The sequence below is a fragment of the Ciona intestinalis genome, chromosome 4, assembly GCF_000224145.3.
Source record: "Ciona intestinalis chromosome 4, KH, whole genome shotgun sequence".
In the NCBI taxonomy this organism is placed as follows: Eukaryota; Metazoa; Chordata; class Ascidiacea; order Phlebobranchia; family Cionidae; genus Ciona; species Ciona intestinalis.
The window spans coordinates 4372409-4391978 of NC_020169.2; the positions used below are offsets into that span (position 1 = coordinate 4372409).

The 19570-nt window shown below is 32.8% G+C and overlaps 4 protein-coding genes across 15 annotated transcripts in view; all 4 read left to right on the top strand.

Annotated features, from left to right (window-relative positions):
* The window catches only part of LOC100182708 (inositol hexakisphosphate and diphosphoinositol-pentakisphosphate kinase 2), a 14843-nt gene extending 8300 nt beyond the window's left edge, over positions 1-6543 (top strand). For 11 of the 12 annotated variants that reach the window (XM_026834382.1, XM_026834385.1, XM_026834381.1 and 8 more), the window contains 12 exons: positions 1245-1335; positions 1586-1710; positions 1944-2058; positions 2317-2391; positions 2698-2859; positions 3423-3506; positions 4342-4524; positions 4786-4891; positions 5065-5187; positions 5404-5507; positions 5846-5988; positions 6192-6543. In XM_026834382.1, the coding sequence (XP_026690183.1) occupies positions 1245-1335; positions 1586-1710; positions 1944-2058; positions 2317-2391; positions 2698-2859; positions 3423-3506; positions 4342-4524; positions 4786-4891; positions 5065-5187; positions 5404-5507; positions 5846-5872 (1195 nt within the window). In that variant the 3' untranslated portion in view covers positions 5873-5988; positions 6192-6543. The remainder of the gene's footprint in view (positions 1-1244; positions 1336-1585; positions 1711-1943; positions 2059-2316; positions 2392-2697; positions 2860-3422; positions 3507-4341; positions 4525-4785; positions 4892-5064; positions 5188-5403; positions 5508-5845; positions 5989-6191) is intronic. The other variant, XM_026834389.1, reaches the window with a different exon arrangement.
* Positions 5944-16518, top strand: LOC100180257 (eukaryotic translation initiation factor 4 gamma 2). Its single transcript, XM_009860063.2, has 21 exons — positions 5944-5988; positions 6192-6282; positions 7041-7173; positions 7648-7758; positions 7989-8091; positions 8462-8593; positions 8822-8981; positions 9195-9364; positions 9535-9648; positions 10787-10997; positions 11260-11394; positions 11589-11816; positions 12018-12122; positions 12472-12737; positions 12994-13160; positions 13489-13621; positions 13945-14203; positions 14520-14724; positions 14990-15198; positions 15478-15599; positions 15954-16518. Exons 1-21 carry the CDS (start codon positions 5944-5946, stop codon positions 16011-16013), a joined length of 3159 nt encoding a protein of 1052 aa, XP_009858365.2. The 3' UTR covers positions 16014-16518.
* Positions 16519-16621: 103 nt separating this feature from the next.
* Positions 16622-17942, top strand: LOC104265625. The gene is made up of 2 exons (XM_009860064.3): positions 16622-17148; positions 17374-17942. Exons 1-2 carry the CDS (start codon positions 16955-16957, stop codon positions 17777-17779), a joined length of 600 nt encoding a protein of 199 aa, XP_009858366.3. The 5' UTR covers positions 16622-16954; the 3' UTR covers positions 17780-17942.
* Positions 17943-18948: 1006 nt separating this feature from the next.
* On the top strand, positions 18949-19566 carry LOC101243542 (39S ribosomal protein L20, mitochondrial-like). The gene has a single exon (XM_004225991.4). It carries the CDS (start codon positions 19004-19006, stop codon positions 19445-19447), a length of 444 nt encoding a protein of 147 aa, XP_004226039.1. The 5' UTR covers positions 18949-19003; the 3' UTR covers positions 19448-19566.
* The last annotated feature ends 4 nt before the right edge of the window (positions 19567-19570 follow it).

A 19570-nucleotide genomic window follows, 5' to 3' on the forward strand; every position in this document is an offset into this window, starting at 1 on the left:
TTAACCAACTTTGGCCTTGTCCCATTGAACTGCTTTACTCAATAGGCTTTAACATTTTGTACAATCCAACGAATAAATATATCTTCTCAAAAGCTAAAATCCTTTAAACTTTCCTAGCATCACTCTTAGTGTAACCTGTTGTACTTTTCATGCATTTCAAATTGTCAGCATACATAAAAAAAAGTTGTATTCATTTATTTATTAATAGATTGCCCCCCTACCCTCACAATCTATAAACAAAGCAATCAGCTATCTCTCCAATCCACTGGAGAAATGTGCACAGATGTATAAACTAATGAAGTCATTTACATCGCAACTAAGAGCAAAAGTTGCTTCAGTATCTGATAAAGGTATTTTTAATGATTTGTGTCCTGTATTAAATTTAGAAAACTGGTATTTTATCAAAGTTTATCACTGAGTAATAATTACAGGATAAAAACCTGTTGCAATAGTCCTGAACTACTTTTACTGTTGAAAGTTTTTGACGCAGAGCAGGTACAACCTTCATGGCATGAAACGTTTTTGTCAGACTGTTACTAAATGATAACTATACCAATTAAAATGTATATGTGTAAAACGTTTATCTATATATAATTGGGGAAATCTGAAGGTAATCCCAGATCCTCAACAATCCTGCATACATATAAAATAGAAAACTGCATATTAAATATATCTACATGAGAAAAAAATATATGATATGATCATGAACAATTTATAATATTTTACAAACTTATATCATATGATTTATGAACAATTTATGACATTTCACAAACTTATATCATATAATTTAAGAACAATTTATGACATTTCACAAACTTATATCATATGATTTGTAACCAGTTTATGATGTTTCACAGTCCAACTGTACCACAATGAGTCACTTGAAGTAATGTTGCAACGATGGACAAAACTTGAACGAGATTTTAAACTGAAGGATGATACTTATGACATCAGTAAGATACCTGATATCTATGATTGTATCAAGTAAGTCACATCACGAGTGCCTCCATATATTAGATAGCATGAATTTTGTTTAACTCATCGATAGTAAAGAAAAGAGAATTAGCAGCAAAACGACGGTTGTTAATAATACTTTAGAGAAGTAAAAACTATTTCAGTAAAAATGTAAAAGAAAGGCCTAGCTGCTAAATACAGTATAAATTAACTTGTATTGAGTTATATTTAATAAAAACAAATAAGGATGTATTTGTCACAATATCATTCAAATTAACTTTATATAACAGATATGATCTTCAACATAATGGAGCTCTCATGGTTGAATATGCAGAATTATACAAAATATCCAAAGCATTGGCAGATGTAGTTATACCTCAGGTAAATGCGGCCAATAAACATCATCGCTTTAAATGATGAAAAATATAATTCGTGTGGCAATAATTGAAAGCAGAAAGTAATCAGTCAAAAATTGAACAAAACAACAAATTTTAAAATTAAGAAAACGTTTTTTATGCATGGGTTTTGGGAGAATGTACCCACCTAGGTCTAAAATTCAAGTCTCCGGGGACCTCTCTCTTTTAAAATAGAAACATGTTCCATACATCCTGGTAACCTAATACATTGATAGGAATACGGGATGACTAAAAGTGAGAAGCTGGAAATTGCTCTTGGATTTTGCGTTCCTCTTCTGAAGAAGATTAAAGTTGATCTTCAGCGAAACCTGGAGGAAGATACTTACAGACTCAACCCTAGGTATAAAAAGTTAATTCCCTTTTTCTCTTTTTATTATTTTTATATTCGTATAACAGAAAAGATGATTAACATTATTGCCTATCCAAAACTTTATCACTCAGTATTTTTTAATTATAACAAAGTTACGATTTGATTAAAATAAAATAAAGTTCCCAATTTAGTAAGTACATTCTGAAAAGTAAAACAGGAACTCTAGTTATTTCTCTTTACTAACCTTATAAAACACACTACAGATATTCTCGTGGTGTTTTATCTCCTGGTCGTCATGTGCGTACCAGACTTTACTTTACAAGTGAGAGTCACATCCATTCACTGCTAACTGCATTACAATATGGTGCTCTATGTGATGTAAGTAAATATATCATACTTTATATTTATATACTAAATACATGATGTGGGTATATATTTCACATCTTAAATATATGCTACCAAATATTAGGAGAAGCATAGGACTAAGGGTTTTATAAATAGGTTGTGTACTGAATATTTTACATATAGAAATTCTTTTATTATCATTTTTAATGTAAAAAGATTGGTTTGGTAAAGCATGTTTGTTAGTTTTGTATGTTCCAAAATTTAAACAAGTTTTCCATAACTATTTCATAGATTGAAATAGATGAGCAATGGAAGCGAGCCATGGAATATGTGGACGCTGTGTCCGAACTCAACTATATGACACAGGTAAATCAGCATTAAGTTTTTATTCAAAACCACAGGTTCCTCTATTTTTCCCTTTTTTAAAATATGTACTGCCGTAAAAGTAGTCACCAGAACAAATTAATAAAACAAAATTTTTTTTGGAGTTTTATGCACATTGACATTGACCTTTTCTACCAAGCCTGTATTCCATCTTTTTGTTCAACAAAGCCTGTTTAGTTCTATCTTCTAGGTATCTAGGACAAATTGTCATTTTTGGACTCTTATAATTTCTTTTTTAAAAACCATACTTGCACTCAATTTAAAATGTTTAAATTCAATTATTTCCAGATCGTGATCATGTTATACGAAGACCCAAGCGAGCCTCCACAATCCGAGAAGAGGTTCCACATCGAGCTTCACTTCAGTCCGGGAGCAAAAGGGACTCAACCGGATGATAGTTTTCCTCAGGGAGGAGGATTTAGACCGAGTTCAAGACCTCCCAGCAGAGCAGTGAGTGTAAAGTTAACCTAACTTTGTTTGGGACAAAATTGGGCTAGCCATGACCCAAATCAGGTCCCATGGCGTATCAGGTTGCAGAACCTCTGCCATATATAAAAAGGTGTATTCACTTTGTAATTAACTAATTTATCAAATGTGTATTTCAAAAACCAATAATCATTAAGTAGAACAACATTTGAAATAAAGGATGCTCAAACGTATATAAGCAGATCAATTAATTGTTACCCTCCAATTTGTAGTAAATATAATTTATTTAATTACTTATCCATGTTTGTAGTAAATATAATTTATTTAATTACCTGACAATGCACCAAATCACTAGAAAACTTAATGTAATGAGACATGTGTAACATGAAGGTTTCAGTTACCTTTTATTGCAATTTAGGCAAGTTAAATAATCCTAATACCTCCAATTATTTTTTAATTGTTCAAATAATTCCTTGCAATGTAGTATTCCCACATATCAAATCACACCATACCTTTTGTTGCAATTTAGACAAGTCAATAAATTTTATTAATTAATTTTCAATGTACAAATCATTCCTTAATTCCAGCACTCCCCACATAACATATCACCAGAACGCAGAGTGTTGGATGAAAAACACAATTCTCGTTTGAAAACTCAGACACCTGACGAAGTAATCAACAAATTATATTAATTTCTAATCAAATTATGCCTAATTAGGTATTTTTGTAGCTTATCTTTGTTTTTTAAGATTTGATTCAGAGTTATTCTATTCTTACATGTTTTTTACTAATTTGCTTTTTTGCTTTCAGGCTTTACTACTTAGGTTTTAATTATTTGAAGTCCATTTTATTATTTTTAATTATCAAATGCTTTAATATTTAGCACAGTATTATTAAAAACCAACCAATGCCAATATTTTAATTAAACTTGGTTTAAATTCAAAGGCAGGACTTGTCCCAAAGCGAGAGCTCCACAATTTGAATACAGAAAGCCACCTAACCAGCTTAGCTGATCCATTATCTGATTCTGTACATCTATCAAGTATGCTACATACAGCAGTAGTACTTGTATCCCACGTAGCAGCCAGGCATGCAAGTTCTGTTTTAAACCCAGTCATCAGTAAAGCAATTAATGAAGCCAGATCAAAAGTCAGTGAACAGGGTTCAGAAATTTTTTTGTAATTTTTGTCTTTTCCGGCAGTAAAGATATAAGATTTCAAGTTTATGTTTAAATTTCAATAAATTTTAGTATTTAGAAGAGTATTAGAACAGTGTTTTAGTATCGGACAGTCACATAATTGAATTAATGTATAATAATTGAGACGTTTTTTATAATTGTTGAGTGTTTTTACACCAGTTCATGTCTGTTGTATTTATATACGAAACTTAAAAATGTAATTAAAATAAAATAAAATTCATAGTTTTTCTTAGTTAATAAAAAACATAAATCATACAAGTTAATTTTAAAATTTATGATTTTTTATATATATTGATAATTTTTCCTAGTCTGCTGCTACTCCTTTCACAATTGGAGACGACTCTGATGTTGAAGACATTAAAGAAGACAATGATGGAGATGATGAGGATGATAATGATGTGGGAGAAACATCGGATGCAGTGAGAGCATTCCTAAGGAAGAGCAAACCTCATAGATCAGCTCCTCCACCTGCTGTACATATAAAGCAACAAGTGAGGAATTTTATGTTTTGATTATTTTCTGTTGTTGTCAGGCATTTTCTGTACGTAAATGGCTTTATTAAAAATAAGGACAATATTTTCCAAACTTATTTGAAAAAAAATTTGGGTTGCCATATGTACTCAATTAAAAAAGACTTCATCTTTGATTTTTACTTATACCAATTATTTATCGCACATTTACTCATGTACATTCTTAAATAGCTTATTGCAATTTCACAATATAAACGGCTAATTGTGATCTTTCTTAAATAGGAAGTTGCGAGAAAATACAGTGGTCGCCTTCACAGGCCCTCACAATTATATGAAGATGTTTACGCCACTAACTTGCTTAGACAATATGGTGTACAAGGTGGATTAGGTAAGTTTAATGACCATGAAACATATGTCTATCCTAAATCTAAACTATAGTAATTCAGTTGCATAAAAAACAATAGTATTTCAAAAAAACATTCGAAAAAATCAAAAGTTTTATACATTTAGATTGTAGGATCAAAATCAAGTGTCTTTGTAGTGATTCTCAAATGTCCACAGGTTCTCAAAGCAGTTTGTTCAGTAACAGGGTATTAGCTGGTACCTCATCATCTGTGCCAAGCTTACAGAAAGGAAATGAAACAACCTTTGAACGTAAATTATCAGCTACAGACCTTACTGAATGTAAGCATGCAAAAACTTTGTGTTTTATTTCTTTGATGGAGTGACCATGTTTCTAAGTTTTAGATATTTTATTGCTTTAATTTTAACAGATATATTTTTAAATTTTTATTTATTTTTAACTTTTATTTTTTTAACTTTCTAAGTTTCATTCATATTTGATTTATATATTTACTTTTCACATTTTAATTTATATTTAATTTCTATGTTTAATATTAGGCATCGATGGTCACTCGATGGCACCATCTATCCGTCCATTAGAAACGTTACACAATTCTCTTTCCTTGAAACAAATGAACGACTTTTTGGACAAAGTGGTTCAGGTATCTTTTCTTATTTTAATATCGTTTTTTTATACTTTATACACTGTTTTCTAAATAAGACAAAGGAATAGACTTTTATTGTTGTTTGCTGTGGCCGAATGTACATGTGTATTAAGTACATAGTGTAATATAATAGGGACAATGAATTAGCTTAAGTTCAAACCATTTACAGAAACACATCCTTTGATCTGAGTCCATATTTCATGCTACATAGATCAGTTTCTATACGAAGCTTGGCAAATTACCTGGGATTTAGGATGATAAACATACTACTTGTACACATACAGAAAATACACCTGGCAGCAACCGTTTACATACACTACTTGTATATTATACAGATGGAAAATATCAAGCACTCCAAGTGATCCATCATATGTTGTGTCTCCATCTCATGAGCCTGTATTCAATGCTTATGTTCCACTAAAGGTTTTACCGAATGAATACAAGTCACCAACTCAATCTAGACGCCCTAAACCAACAGGTATTCTATTGTCAATCATTTATACTATGTCTGTTCAATTTTTACTTATTGTGAGCCATAGTTTTTTTTATCCTGAAACGGTGGGGCCTACATTGCCACTGTGTCTTAAAAAAACATTTTTTTATTATTAAAAAGATGATTCCATATTCTTTTGTTCACCTTTTGATTTCTCCTATAGACTTATTTAAAATGTTTTTTTTCAGCTTCAACAACAGAATCTTCTCAATAAAATGTTCCTGAAAAATGTGGTGCCGCTTACATTTACTGAATATAACATTACAGTGCTTCCAAGATGTATGTAATGTGTGATGCAGTAAGGTTGTTATCAAGTGTGGTTGCTGTGGTGCATTTTAATCTCATGAGATTGCTTATTTATCGCCATGCAACAATATTTTAAAACTTTGCCATTTTTCTGACATTGTTTCATGCTCACTGTGATAATTGCAATCTTAACAACGAGCAAGTCATGTTCATAATAATAATAATAAATGATTATTTAAGCTTTACTGTCAGAGTTTATTTATTTTCTCGAAAAAATAAATGAATTTTACACTACTTTGTATGCAAAAGTTATAACACAGAATGTATAATCCGTTGTACAGGTAAAGGTTTATAGATACTGTAATTTGCAACGGAAAGGTATATTTCCTTGTCTGAAGTAGAAACGGAAAGCCTGGTTCGAGATTAGCCCAGACTGTAATCGGATCCGATACACAGATGTCGTTTTCGCTCGTGATAATTCATAGGGGAGCTCGTGCGTAGACAATTCATGATTTCTATGACAGCTCTGGTCTTTGTTGCGGTTGCGACTTTTATGAATCAGATTTTTAAAATATAGTTCTGTTACATAACTAATGTACGTTGTTTTATACATAAACTGTAGTTAATTGGAAGTAGAAAGAGACGCTTGACTATATTTTTTTATTCTTTAAGGTTTGTTAACTTATCAAGTTGATTTTGTTATAAAATTGACGATATTCTGTTTTTTCACAGAAGTGTGCAAAATAAATTAATGAAATAGAAGTTTTTTCGCGAACCTTAGATTTTTTAAGTTAACTTTACCATTGAGCCACTTCTTTACTCACCGGTACACAAACTAATCAAAGTGGAAGAACAAATCGAGAGAGGGAAATCTTGTTTTGAGGGGAGAAGCAACATCATAACTCCAACTGCGAGGAACCCTATGTAAGTGAAAGGGTTTCTTATATTTTCCATAAATAATTTAAGCTTGTATCAGCGTTATTGAATAATACTCCCGCTGCTGCTAACCCATATAACTACTACCTACTAAACCCCCATGGCCCTATTACCCCCCTAACAAATAACCTTAACTACTAAATACCAGATTGGAAAAAAGTATCTTGCGTTCATAAAGTTGTAAGAAATATTCCCCACACAAAATGACAACTTTTGAATCTGGTATAGGCATAGAGCATATAGCATAGGCAGTAAAGTATGTAGTGCGGTGTCCAGTTACATGCTGTTTACATGACAGTACAAACTGCACTACAAAATAGTCTGAAATCCATTTTTGGACAGTTTTGAATTAAAAGACTAAACAACATTGTTAGACTCAAAAATATGAATACCATTATCCAGTATGCCTGCTAAGCATGCCAATGCATATTTTATATTCACAATTATATTTGTTTGTTTTAGTCCATTGTTGGGAAAATCATCCAGCAAACAGCAGAGATGGGTACCCCCAAGCAGCCTCCAGCGGAATGTAGCTTTTGAGCACAAAGAAGCTGTTTTTCGGAAGACTAGAAGGTGAATATAATAAAAAATGAACATGTTTACCAGGGCTATTATCTGCCTGATTAAAAAAATAAGATTTTTATATATAAAACTTTAAAACCTTTTGTCCATAAGAATCTATGAAAAAAAAAATATATATATATATAATTAAACCAACCAAGCAAAGGTTTTAGGTAACTAAACTGTTGCTACTTAACAGTATTAAAACTAAGCCATCTGTAACACTTGATCATATTTTTCAGCATTTTAAATAAATTAACGCCAGAAAAATTTGACAAACTTTGCCAAGATATTCTTAATATTGGAATCACCTCAAAAGATATTTTAAAAGGAATTGTAATTTTGGTAAGTCTTATCTGTATTGCTTAAATTAAACTGCAATATATATTTGGTTATATTACTCATCAGTCCTCACACAGTATGTTTTGTTAATGTAGTTTATAGTCTCTGTATTATTTTATCTGAGCTAAAGCTTTCTAATTGAATTGGTTTGTATCAGTGTTTTACCTATCGCTTTTTGCAATATATATAGGCAATATATTTATATATACTATATTTGCAATATATATTTTTGCAATATATTTATATATACTATAGTTGACTTCATAAAAAATTGTTGAATTAATTGTGTTTTTTATCAAGTTTAATTTATGCTTTTGTAAGAGTATTTGTTAAATTAATTTCGTCTATTACTTATTCCTTGTGCTTTAAACAGATATTTGAGAAAGCGATAGATGAACTAAGGTACAGTTCACTTTATGCTAACCTTTGTCGTCGCCTTTACCATGAAGCTCCAAACTTTGATGTTTCTCAAACAATAAATAATCAAAACCAGTTAAAACCAAATGTAAGTTAGATTCTCAAATAATAATAATAAATTTTTATGTTTTGCGGTAAATATCAACCAGTAGATCAGTAGAAAATAAGATAAAACAATAATAATAATTTTAAAGAAAAAACAGAAATTTTGTTAAAAATATTAGCTGCTGAACCAAGTATAATTATACTAAAATTGGGAAATCGAGAGTTTTTGATGTAATAACACATTTTTATGAAATATGATGTCATAATGCAGACATTTCGTCGCCTGCTGATCGCAAAACTTCAAGATGAATTTGAAAACCGGAACCGAAAGTTGGAGGCTTTCGATTGTAAGGAGGGAGCTCTCTCCTCGGAAGAAGAGGAACAAAGGTCAAGAGCTAAACATCACATGCTCGGGAATATTAAGTTTATCGGTATAAATCTTTGTTTTTTTAATTTAAATTTTAGACTGAAGCTTTTGTTAGAGACTGAGTTTGTTCAATAATTGTTATTGTTAATATGATAATATATAAATATATATATATATATATAATATATAATATAGGTACTTTTTTTTAGTTTACATCTGTATTAAAATATGATAAAATGTAACCTTTTTTGTTTTTAAGTTTCTCTCTGTTTTCTAGGTGAATTATACCGACTTAACCTTCTGCACGAGACCATTGTTCATAAGTGTATTAAGCAACTTATTCGAACAAAGAAGAAAGGGACAGTTGATGATGTGGCAGAGGATTTGGAATGTTTATGTCAAATCATGAACACGTGTGGGAGAAGACTTGACCATGATAAAGCTAAGGTAGGATAGTTGTTATGTAAAAAACTAAAAAAGAAAGTCAAGTAAAACGATAATATAGTCAAGTTTCTAACCTCTACATATTGTTAAAACTGTAGTCATTGTATCTTCTGTGTGAAACTATTACTTTTATGAGAATATTCATATGATCTCATATATCATGTATCATGCAGTCACTCATGGATCAGTATTTTGATCGATTGGAAACAGTGAAGAAAAAGAAAGGAGATCTTCCTTCACGAATTCGATTCATGCTGCAAGATGTTATTGAACTAAGGGCAGCAAATGTAAGTTGATGTAGGCATAGGTTATATTGAAGTTAATTACTAAAAACATGATATTTTTCACACATTTTATAATTTCTTTACTCAAGTTTTAAATTTACCTTGAAACTTAAAAAAAGGATATTACTTCATTTTTATTTTGCATAAAAATACACCATCTGTTAAAATTGGCTACACTTTTTTAATTTTCTTTTCAATTTTATTCATACAAAATATGACAAATGTTGTTACATAGCATAACAATTGTAAAACATGCGCCCACAGCCCATCACATGAGGTGTATATTTAAAGCATGACAACATGATTTATGCGCATGATTTACATGGAAACCTACTTTCATGATGGTTCATTATATAAGTGTTTACCATGTAAATATTACACCATCTGGGCCAATCTAAAGTCATAATGGTGGTTGAGCTAGTTACTTGTTCGTTGCATCAATTAAATCAGCTTAGCATGCCTTTAGGCTTTTCTGTACTTTGTTCATGTAAATTTTCACACATTGCCACTGGCTTAACATATGAGGTCTATGAGTTTTTTGTATACAGTCTACTCATTCTAAGCCAAATATTGGAACATTCTGTAGCATCTAATGCATTAATTATATTTTGTTAATGCTGACAGAATTATATTGATATTTTAAAGCCTTAAATGTCACTAATTACAAAATTGTATTTTAAACTTAATAATGTAATTTTAACACAAAAGTAAATGTAATATTAACATTGTCCATGATTTGATTGGTCATTGAAGCGTATCTTTAATGTTTTGAATCTCTTTATTGTCAACAATAATTTCCTGTGCATTGTCATACTTCATACACATCAGTGTGATGTCACAGTAGATATAAATGTACCACTTAGCTAATGTACTGATCTTACCTATTGTAATGTTGTACCTTCGTACCAATGGTACCATGTATAGTTATATAACTTTATGGCTACGCTTCCAACAAATATAGGCTTAATACCAACATTTCATCACCCTAATAAATCTGACCTAAAATTAACAAAAAAAATAATTTTTTGCTTTGAAAAAGTTTAAGGTGTACTTTCGTATCTGACAGCAACAGGCATACATAAGTCTAATTTTTTTTTAGATAACATAACGTTTTTCAGTCTTATTTATCCAATATCTACAGTGGACGCCAAGGCAGATGCAGAGAATCACAGCCCCAAAAACTCTGGGTCAGATACGTTCGGAGGTTGGTGAGGATTACCCAGGTATTATGTTCGAACAAAACAACCATTATTCGCATCATAATCCTTCTATGAGGGAACATGGCAAAGGAGAGTTTGAACAAAATGCAGCTGGACTTGGTTTTTTTCCTCCATCGAAGAAACAGCAATATAGTAAGTGGTTCCATACTTGGTTAATGGTAACTCCTGAAGTAGTACATGTGATAGTATATAGAGCATTTGTAATATTCTATTGAACGTGTGTGAGGTCCTACAGCCTGGCACACCATGGGCCGAAGATTTATGCCAGAGTGGGCCCATTACCACGATACCTAGGGTGCTACAACTTGTGTGTTAATTTTTAGACCAGCTTGAGCCCTCAATACCTACTACTATAAGATATTCAAAATAACTCCCTATCTTTCACCCACCACAGATGGATTTTCGGGCCCCTTATCCCCACCCCTACCCACCACACTAGGAAGCGAACCCACAAGTCCAGGCCATGGCTTTGATTTCTTCAGCCCTCCCCCACAAGTTAAAGCAAAGAAGCAAAGCAAAGGAAACTTGGGTAAGAAACTATTGAAAGATTAATCTTTTAACTGAAAATTTCAAAAAAATAAAAGAAATGTGAAAACTTTTGTTTTTATTTCCATACATATAAAAACTTCTAAATAACTCAAAAGATGTTAATTACTCACAAATTGTGCCCATGTAAAAACATTACTATTTTTGTGTTTTGAATTAAAAATCCCTTAATCCCAGGTTTTCACAAACTTCAACTCCAAAATGGGGCAGTTCCTGACCCCACCCTCACCCACATGAACGGAGGTCACCCCATGCCATATATGGGTTACCCCATGATGCATAATGGTTACCCACCCAACATACAAGCTTATTACGACCATCAACCACAATATCGAAATTTTCAACCAGAATATACAAACCATGTCCAAACCAACGGACCAAGGAACCATGCACCTATCACAAATGGTAAGTTACAAAAATACCATTTTTACAAAAAAAATGACATAGATATTATTGTTCATGTAATTTTAGGTTACAATTTTACAAAAAATTATAGAAATCAAGTAATAATTTTGTGATAAGTCTAAACTATTGTCTTGTTTATTAACTTTTGTATATGTATCATCTCCAATCTTGGTATATAATGACATTGTTATTTTAAACCAGGCAAGGGCCCTGTGCATGATTTTGGCCCCAAATACTTGAATCATCAACAACAACAACAACCTAAGCAAGCAACTAGAAACCTACAACAACAAGCTACAAGTAAAGGTAAGTCTTGCCTTTTTTCTGTTTCTACTTAATCTTATATCAGCTTTAGAAACTTTGTGTTTCTTTAATGCAACAAAGAAGTGGCACACTTGTCTGAAATTTATAATAACAAAAAAAAATTTATAATAAAAACTTTATTACTTTATTTTTTATTTTAAGTAAGGAAGGTACGCAAACTAGATCCCTAACTTTGAGTAAAGGTTTTTATAAACACAAGATTTTTTTATTAACACAAGATATTCTCCGTCATATAAGATACAATTATTGCAGCAAAATAAGTGTTTGCTTTTTTCGTAATTTACATTTTTTTCCAGTTTATTATTCTAAAAACTTTTCCAATAATTTACAGTCACCCGAGGCCCCCAGACAGGAAAGATCAAATTTGTCACTCACCCCAACAATGAAGATCATACCAACCATGAACAAAATTCAACTAAACAATCGGAAAAGTCGAAAAATCTTTACAGGAATGTGGTAGCTGGGCCACATGGCAACAAAGTACCAACAAAGATTGTAAAATCTTCGGCCCCTATAAAGAAACGTCCAGCTGTATCATCAGCTGCAGATGCATTTCAACCATCTTTCCAACATGTTATTGATAATGCAATGAATCAGGTTAGTTTGGTGTTCAATACTGTTATTTTTTGATATTTTTGAAACCTATTTAATAAATTCATTTTAAAAATGAGAAAGGTTCAGTTTGGGTTGATATATTTTAAATAGAAAAAAAAAATGTGTTTTATTTCTGAAAAATATATTTCAAGTGTAGTGACAGAGGCTGTCATGGTTGTAATTTTAGTCAAACTGACCAAAAAAATTTGTTTTATACACCTAATTTGAATTATCAAAAACAACAAAATCCTATTTTTAGAAACCACAGAAGAAAGCGAACATCACAAACCAGGAGAAACAGAAATCAAAGAAGAATATTTTAAGTGAAGAAGCTTTAATGGATGTTGTGAAAAGATCAACATCCAATGTTAATGGGGGAACTACTAGAGCTCTTGCTGTGATAAAAGATGCAGCTATTCCTAACAAGTTAGTTGATCCCTTCCTTTTAATTAGGAGTCTGATGATGCTATTTTAAATTTTATATCTATCTTTCTATTTTATGCGGTTAAGGTCCCGCTGCACATCAAACCATGGGTTCTAGAATTTAGGCCATGATTGGCCTATCATTGTATATCTTTTATAGTTCACTGTATATGCTAGAATAGCACATCTTGAGGTCTTTGAGCAAATTAGAGCTTGTTGTATCTTGGTAATATGTGTTTCTTGTTTTTTTTTCTTTTTATTTTTGGTTGTGTGTTTAAACTCTTAACGCTATTTGCTAGTCCTTTTTACCCGACATGCCATTATTTCACAGACAAGTAGCTACCTTGTGTGGTTTGTTCTATGAAAACTACCTACATAACAATGAGGATGTACGAGAATTTGTCTGCAAGATCCTATCACATATGGTCGACACAAAACTTTTATCTACTGACCTTATTGAAGAGGTAGGCTTCATTTATTTAAACGAAAATTATTGGTTCTCAAAATGTCCCTATTTGAAAAATGCAATTTTGGTTATATTTTTTCTTATGCATATGCTTGTTGTTTTAAATTAATTCTTGTAGATAATTTCTGTATGAAGAGCTTAAGTATGATTCTGTATGTAATGTATACCAAATTTCCATAAATGTTTAAATATTTTACAATAGTACACGACAGATTATTTGAAAGAATTAGAAAAATTAATTATTTCCGCTATTAAAAGCAAATCATGTAATTTAAAAAAAATTTGTAACATTTTTTTTCTTCCTATCCTTTCCACACCCAGGGCTTGCAGATGTTTTTCGAAAAACTCTCAAAACTGGAGACCAGTGTTCCCAGATCAAAATCGATCACTGCTTCCTTGCTTGCTCGGTTGATCCTTTCAGATCTGGCAACACTGCATGGGATAGCAGAGCTCCTACACAGTGGATACCACTTTCCACTGTTCCTGCTCACACTACAGCAACTTGTTAAATTAAATGATAAAGATTGGTTACTTGCGATGTATAAGCAAAGCAAAGTTGATATGCTGAACCTTATGCCAGGTATGTATCTGTGCTCAAGTGTATTTGAGCTTTTCAGAGATCTGTAAAAGCTCTAATGTAATTTTTGCCTACCTATCGCTCAGTCACAGAATACGGGTTCAAGACTTGACACTTCTGCCATTGTGGACATGTCCTTGTTCAAGACACTTACCAGCAATTAGAACTTAAATAAAATATGTTTAATATTTTACATCCTCATCAACTTTGTATAAACCATTTTATTATTCACTCCGTAATTTAATGGCGTATTTTTTGTATCTGTTTTTATTTCAAAATGCTAACTTTTACCCAACACATGCAAATTCAAACCATTCAGAAGTCTCCCAAAACAAGAGCAGTATGTTTGAAATCCTCCAAGGTAAACAACTTGCCTTCCTCTACCCCCTGCTACACATGGAGACAAAGTTAAACGAGCAGCTTAACACAGACCCTGCACCCCAGGTGGTGTATAGGTGGATAAGAGAGAACGTTTCAAGTGAACTTTACTCTCATCCTGAGTTTATTCACGTTCTCACATCAAGGTAATGTATTCTTGGAGTAATGAGTCCAAATTTTGACGTAAACCCTATATCCCTTGACATGCCACTTGCAGAAGCATGTTGTTTTTTTTACTTTTTTTTGTTGGTAATTAAAATAACACTCGTATGAAAAGCAAAACTAAATTAAATTTTGGCAGAGCAGGGGGCCACAGCTAATTATCAAAAACAGAGAAAACTGCAATTGTAATAATTAAAACCTTCTTCATTAAGGTTAAACAATCAAACATAAAACATATTTTTATCCCAGTTGCCTACACCATGTTACCAAGCAAAGCAGCTTAAAAGCTGGGGTGGACAGAGGTCAGAATGTCCCGAAAACAATTCAGGAAGAAGAGAAAAACCTTCTTAAAAAGATCAAACCAATCTTGCAGAAGTTTGTCCACGATGACACCAACTTACAACTACATGCGCTACACACTGTGCAGGCTTTCTGTCATGATAAGGATTTTCCTAAAGGTATTTTGTATAAAAATATTACAAAATCAGTTTTAGAACAAAAAAATAAGACTAACCGTTATGGTAGGGTGGGGTACGATGATCCATTTTCATTTTATTTTCTCATTCCAATTGTAGTAAACAAAAAATATTTACAGAAGTATGTATAGTCGTATTACTGTAGCTCTAAAAAAACGTTTTTAATTGTTCGAAATACAATCATATAGATTTTAGATGCTAACTCTAACTTATCTTACCCCACATTACTATATGTTATTTTTATTTTTCCTTTTCATAAAGGATTACTTCTTCGGATGTTCAACCTCCTCTACAACGAGGATGTAATTGATGAGGAAGTTTTCATCTCATGGAAGGAAGATGTCAACTCTAACTTCCCTGGGAAAGGAAAAGCTCTCTTCCAGGTAAAGTATGAACCACTTGCATGCCAACTCTTCCACGCGAAAGTGAATGTAACTTATTTATTCTCATGTTCTGTATTAATGTCTTTATAAAAATGGGTCCTGTTTTTACACTTTGTGCCAGCTTACGAGTTACCACCTATAAACTTTGTGGGTAATGTAACTTATTTATCTCCATATTGCGGGGTAGTGTCAGCTATAATAACACAGTGTCCTATTTTAAACACATCGCCCACAAAGTACCATACTTGGTAACTATTAAGCTGGCACGAGGTGTATAAACACCCGTGTTATAAAGACTGTCGTTTTTCCACCATGCGAGGATAGAGTAATTTACGTTCATTAATGCTTATTCAGGTGAACTCGTGGTTAACATGGTTACAAGAAGCTGACACAGAGGACGACGATGACGAATAAACAATGAAATATATGGGACACTTGCAACGACTCCCTATATGTGATGTATTATACTTGTATTTATAAATGTCTAGATGACAGTATATAAAACAAGGTATTATCTGTATCTCTTCTTTATGTGATCAATTTTAAATCATGCAACTCCTTTTAATCATACAATGTTTTGTACTCTGCAGTTCTTTAAATTTTCAACAAAATTCAATGATTTAAATTAGATTGAGAAGTTACGTTTGAACAAGTTTTGCAAATTAGCCGCATAGCGAGCCGCGTACGAAGCACTCAGTGTTAAATTTGTACAAATTTTAGAGATTACCAATACGCATGTATTTGTTGCACGACCAGTGCTCTGTCTTTAAACGTAAATTTGTTTTCCTTTTTTTGACCGCTTTTGCGCAAGGGATGTCTGTACTTTTATCTTTTTACGAGAGGATTCGTTTATTGCGTGTATAGAGATGTATTGTTACGTGTTTGATTTGGAGTCGTTGCAATACAAGAATTTGGAGCATATGGGTTTTATTTTTGTATTTAGCCTTTGCTGTAAAAAAATGTACATTGATGAATGAATGCGATTACTTTTGTTATTCTCGCGTGGCAGGGCAACGGTTCCGTGTTAGTTTATGGCCCGGTCGACGTTGGGCTCGGTTTTTGTATTTCGGCCTTCCATAATAATCACTGGAACGGAACCCATGTAAACCGATGACCTACCGTTGCCAAACATTTATGGCCTACTAAATATGTATTGAGTAGCCGTGGTGCATCATACATTGCATCATTTCTAAACTGTTACTTTACGCGACGTTCTCCTCGCGATTGTTCCTCCGTGACGTCACAAGCACCACTCATGCGAGGTTCGCTACAAGTACTATGACGTCACAGTGCATGGGGGACGGGGTGGGACGTGATTGGTGGATAAGGAATCTAATGTTTGCTTTGCAATTGACATGGAAATGATATATAACCAACATATACACTGTGTATATGATCAGTATTTAACAATAGATATGTCAACCTTGGTCAAAGCATCCGTGTGGTTTTTACTCGTAGTTTTGGCTGCTGGGAGTCTTAACGACTTCCTTCAGTCTTCCATGATTGATGCGGGAATCATAAGCAAGCAAATTACTTTTAAAGATGCATGGTATGTTACTGAGTTTTTACGACAATAAAGCAATTTGAAAATTTAGGAATAAACATGAAGCGAAATAATCACTCTGAAATTGTTAAGAAGCTTATATAGGGTATAAACTATACCTAAATCAAATACTGTTTAATAACTGTACAGAAACTTTTAACGTTCGCTACTCGCGAGCATAAATGAGTAAAGTTCATCGATGAGTCTAATGACTCGATTTATATTTTGCAGTAAACTTCAAATTCTCCCAAAATGGTTCGAAGAAACTTTGGGCTGCGAAGAAAAAAAGCAACCAAAAGTGGCGTCACCTGTAAGCCATAAACCGAAACCAAAATTGAAGTTGAACTTGGGCGGGGACACTTTAAAAAAGTTTAAATTTGAGGCAAGAGACAAGACGCCTATAGAAAAGCTGACTGGACTCATAAACGATGGTTTTGCATATGTGCAGCGACTTATTTTGCCTGAAAACTTTGTCATGCCTTGTTTGATTGGGGACTGTAATATGGACAAGAAAATAAAACTGGAAAAAGAGAAGTATGAGAACTTATTGTCGAAAAAGGACCAAGTACATCCTCCGGACGAAGAGGCACCTAAACCGACCGAACCCAACTCAGAGGACAGCACTGGAAATACTTAGTGTTTTGTAAAGCGTTTTAGTTATCAGTCATTTTTTACAATGGTTTCAGATAATAACCTAACTATACACACGAAGCCTTGGTCCACAGAAATATTTTATAAGATAAATTGTTTACGTTTCTTTTTTGGTTTACCAATACAAAGAATTGGTTGTTTGGATTTTATTTCTTATTCGATGTTTATTGTGCAATGTAGTTTAGCTATAAGAATTCAGTGTTTCTACGTGTTATAGTGGAACCAAAGGCGTTAAGAGTTTAATTTATAAAGTTTCATTTGGCCTAGTGGTTACGCGTTGCATCGTGGCCAAAGGTTACCGAGTTCGAGGCGCCAGAGTTTCCACCCACCGAAAAAAATAACCTAAAAATCTTGTAAGATTCTGTGAATTTAAACACTTAAGAAATGTGTTATCAAGAATCATATGAAACACACCCGTTAACATAGGTTTTGTACATGCATAAGATTATGCATACATGGCACATATTGGCACTGGCAGTGCGTTTGTGGTAATAAATTGCTATTAGAACGACAACATGTATAATATATAAACCGCTGGCGCTTTAATTATACCTGCTTCGGCTTCTCATTAAAACAGCGTCTGTTCCCTTTAAACATTTTATCGATTCACTGTTGGCGACTTACGTCAGCAAAAGCAAATTTATCGATCATTTTCAAAGAGCATATCCCACGTGATATAATCAATGTGACATTACAGATGCCCATAGATGCTTAACCAACACGTTTATGGGCAAGTCCGCCTTTGTAAATGATGAAACGGCGGTATTAGTGGACTAATAAATTTGTACTTTCTGTTTTACCTGCTCCCCGCTAGAAAATAATAAAATTTAGTTTCCACGAAATTTCGTGTTATGTCTGTGACGTTATTTTTCGAGAGGTAGTGTTTTGTATAGAAGTAAAAGTCGAATGGAGAGGTCGGAGGTTTGGTAAAAAAACTTATTCATTTATGTAAAGTAGACTGTATGTATAGTTATATGGTGCTGATGTACAGTGTTTACATGACTTTGTAGTAAGTAAGCAATACGATAGGACGCAGTTTGCAGTATATTTCCGACGTTTTTTATTCTAATTAAAACTTTAATTTCGTCAGAAAATCACTTTACTTTAATGCTTTTGGTCGGTGAGTTTATTTACATTTATTCACTTTACAGAGATCACTCTTTCCAAGTCGTAAGGTGGTATATTGACGCATATATAAGTTGGTGTAAAAATGTTTCTGACGAACGTGAACTTACGATGGAGACATGTGATTCGTAAACCCGATAAATGGTGGCGTGTGCAAAGGTTAAAAGAACAAGCAAAACATTATTTCCACAGAAGCATGAGGAACCGATATGGTTTGGCTTCCACACAAATCCGCAGAAGTTTAATGTTTCAAACCAAGGCAAGAGTCTTGATGCCATATGTTCGAAATAAGTTGAGAGATGACAGATTGAACGCAGCGTGTGAAGAACACAACGCAAGAGCCATAGAAACAAAAATTGCGTTACGAACGGCGAAAGTTGCACTCAACAAACACATGTTGACTATACTAGCAATATACGAACCGAGGACGTTTAAAAGTCTTATCGAACTGGCGCAACGGACAAGAATTGAACAATTCAATTCAAGTCACATGCAGTTACCTGATAGATGTTTCACAAAAGAAATCTAAACATTGTAATACTAAAACTGCAACAACTAAAATATGTTGTGTATCTTTCTATGTAAACAATTTTGCTGCTAAGTTTGGAATAATTCAGTTTTTAAATTGCTATTGAATAATTCCTTTTTCAGA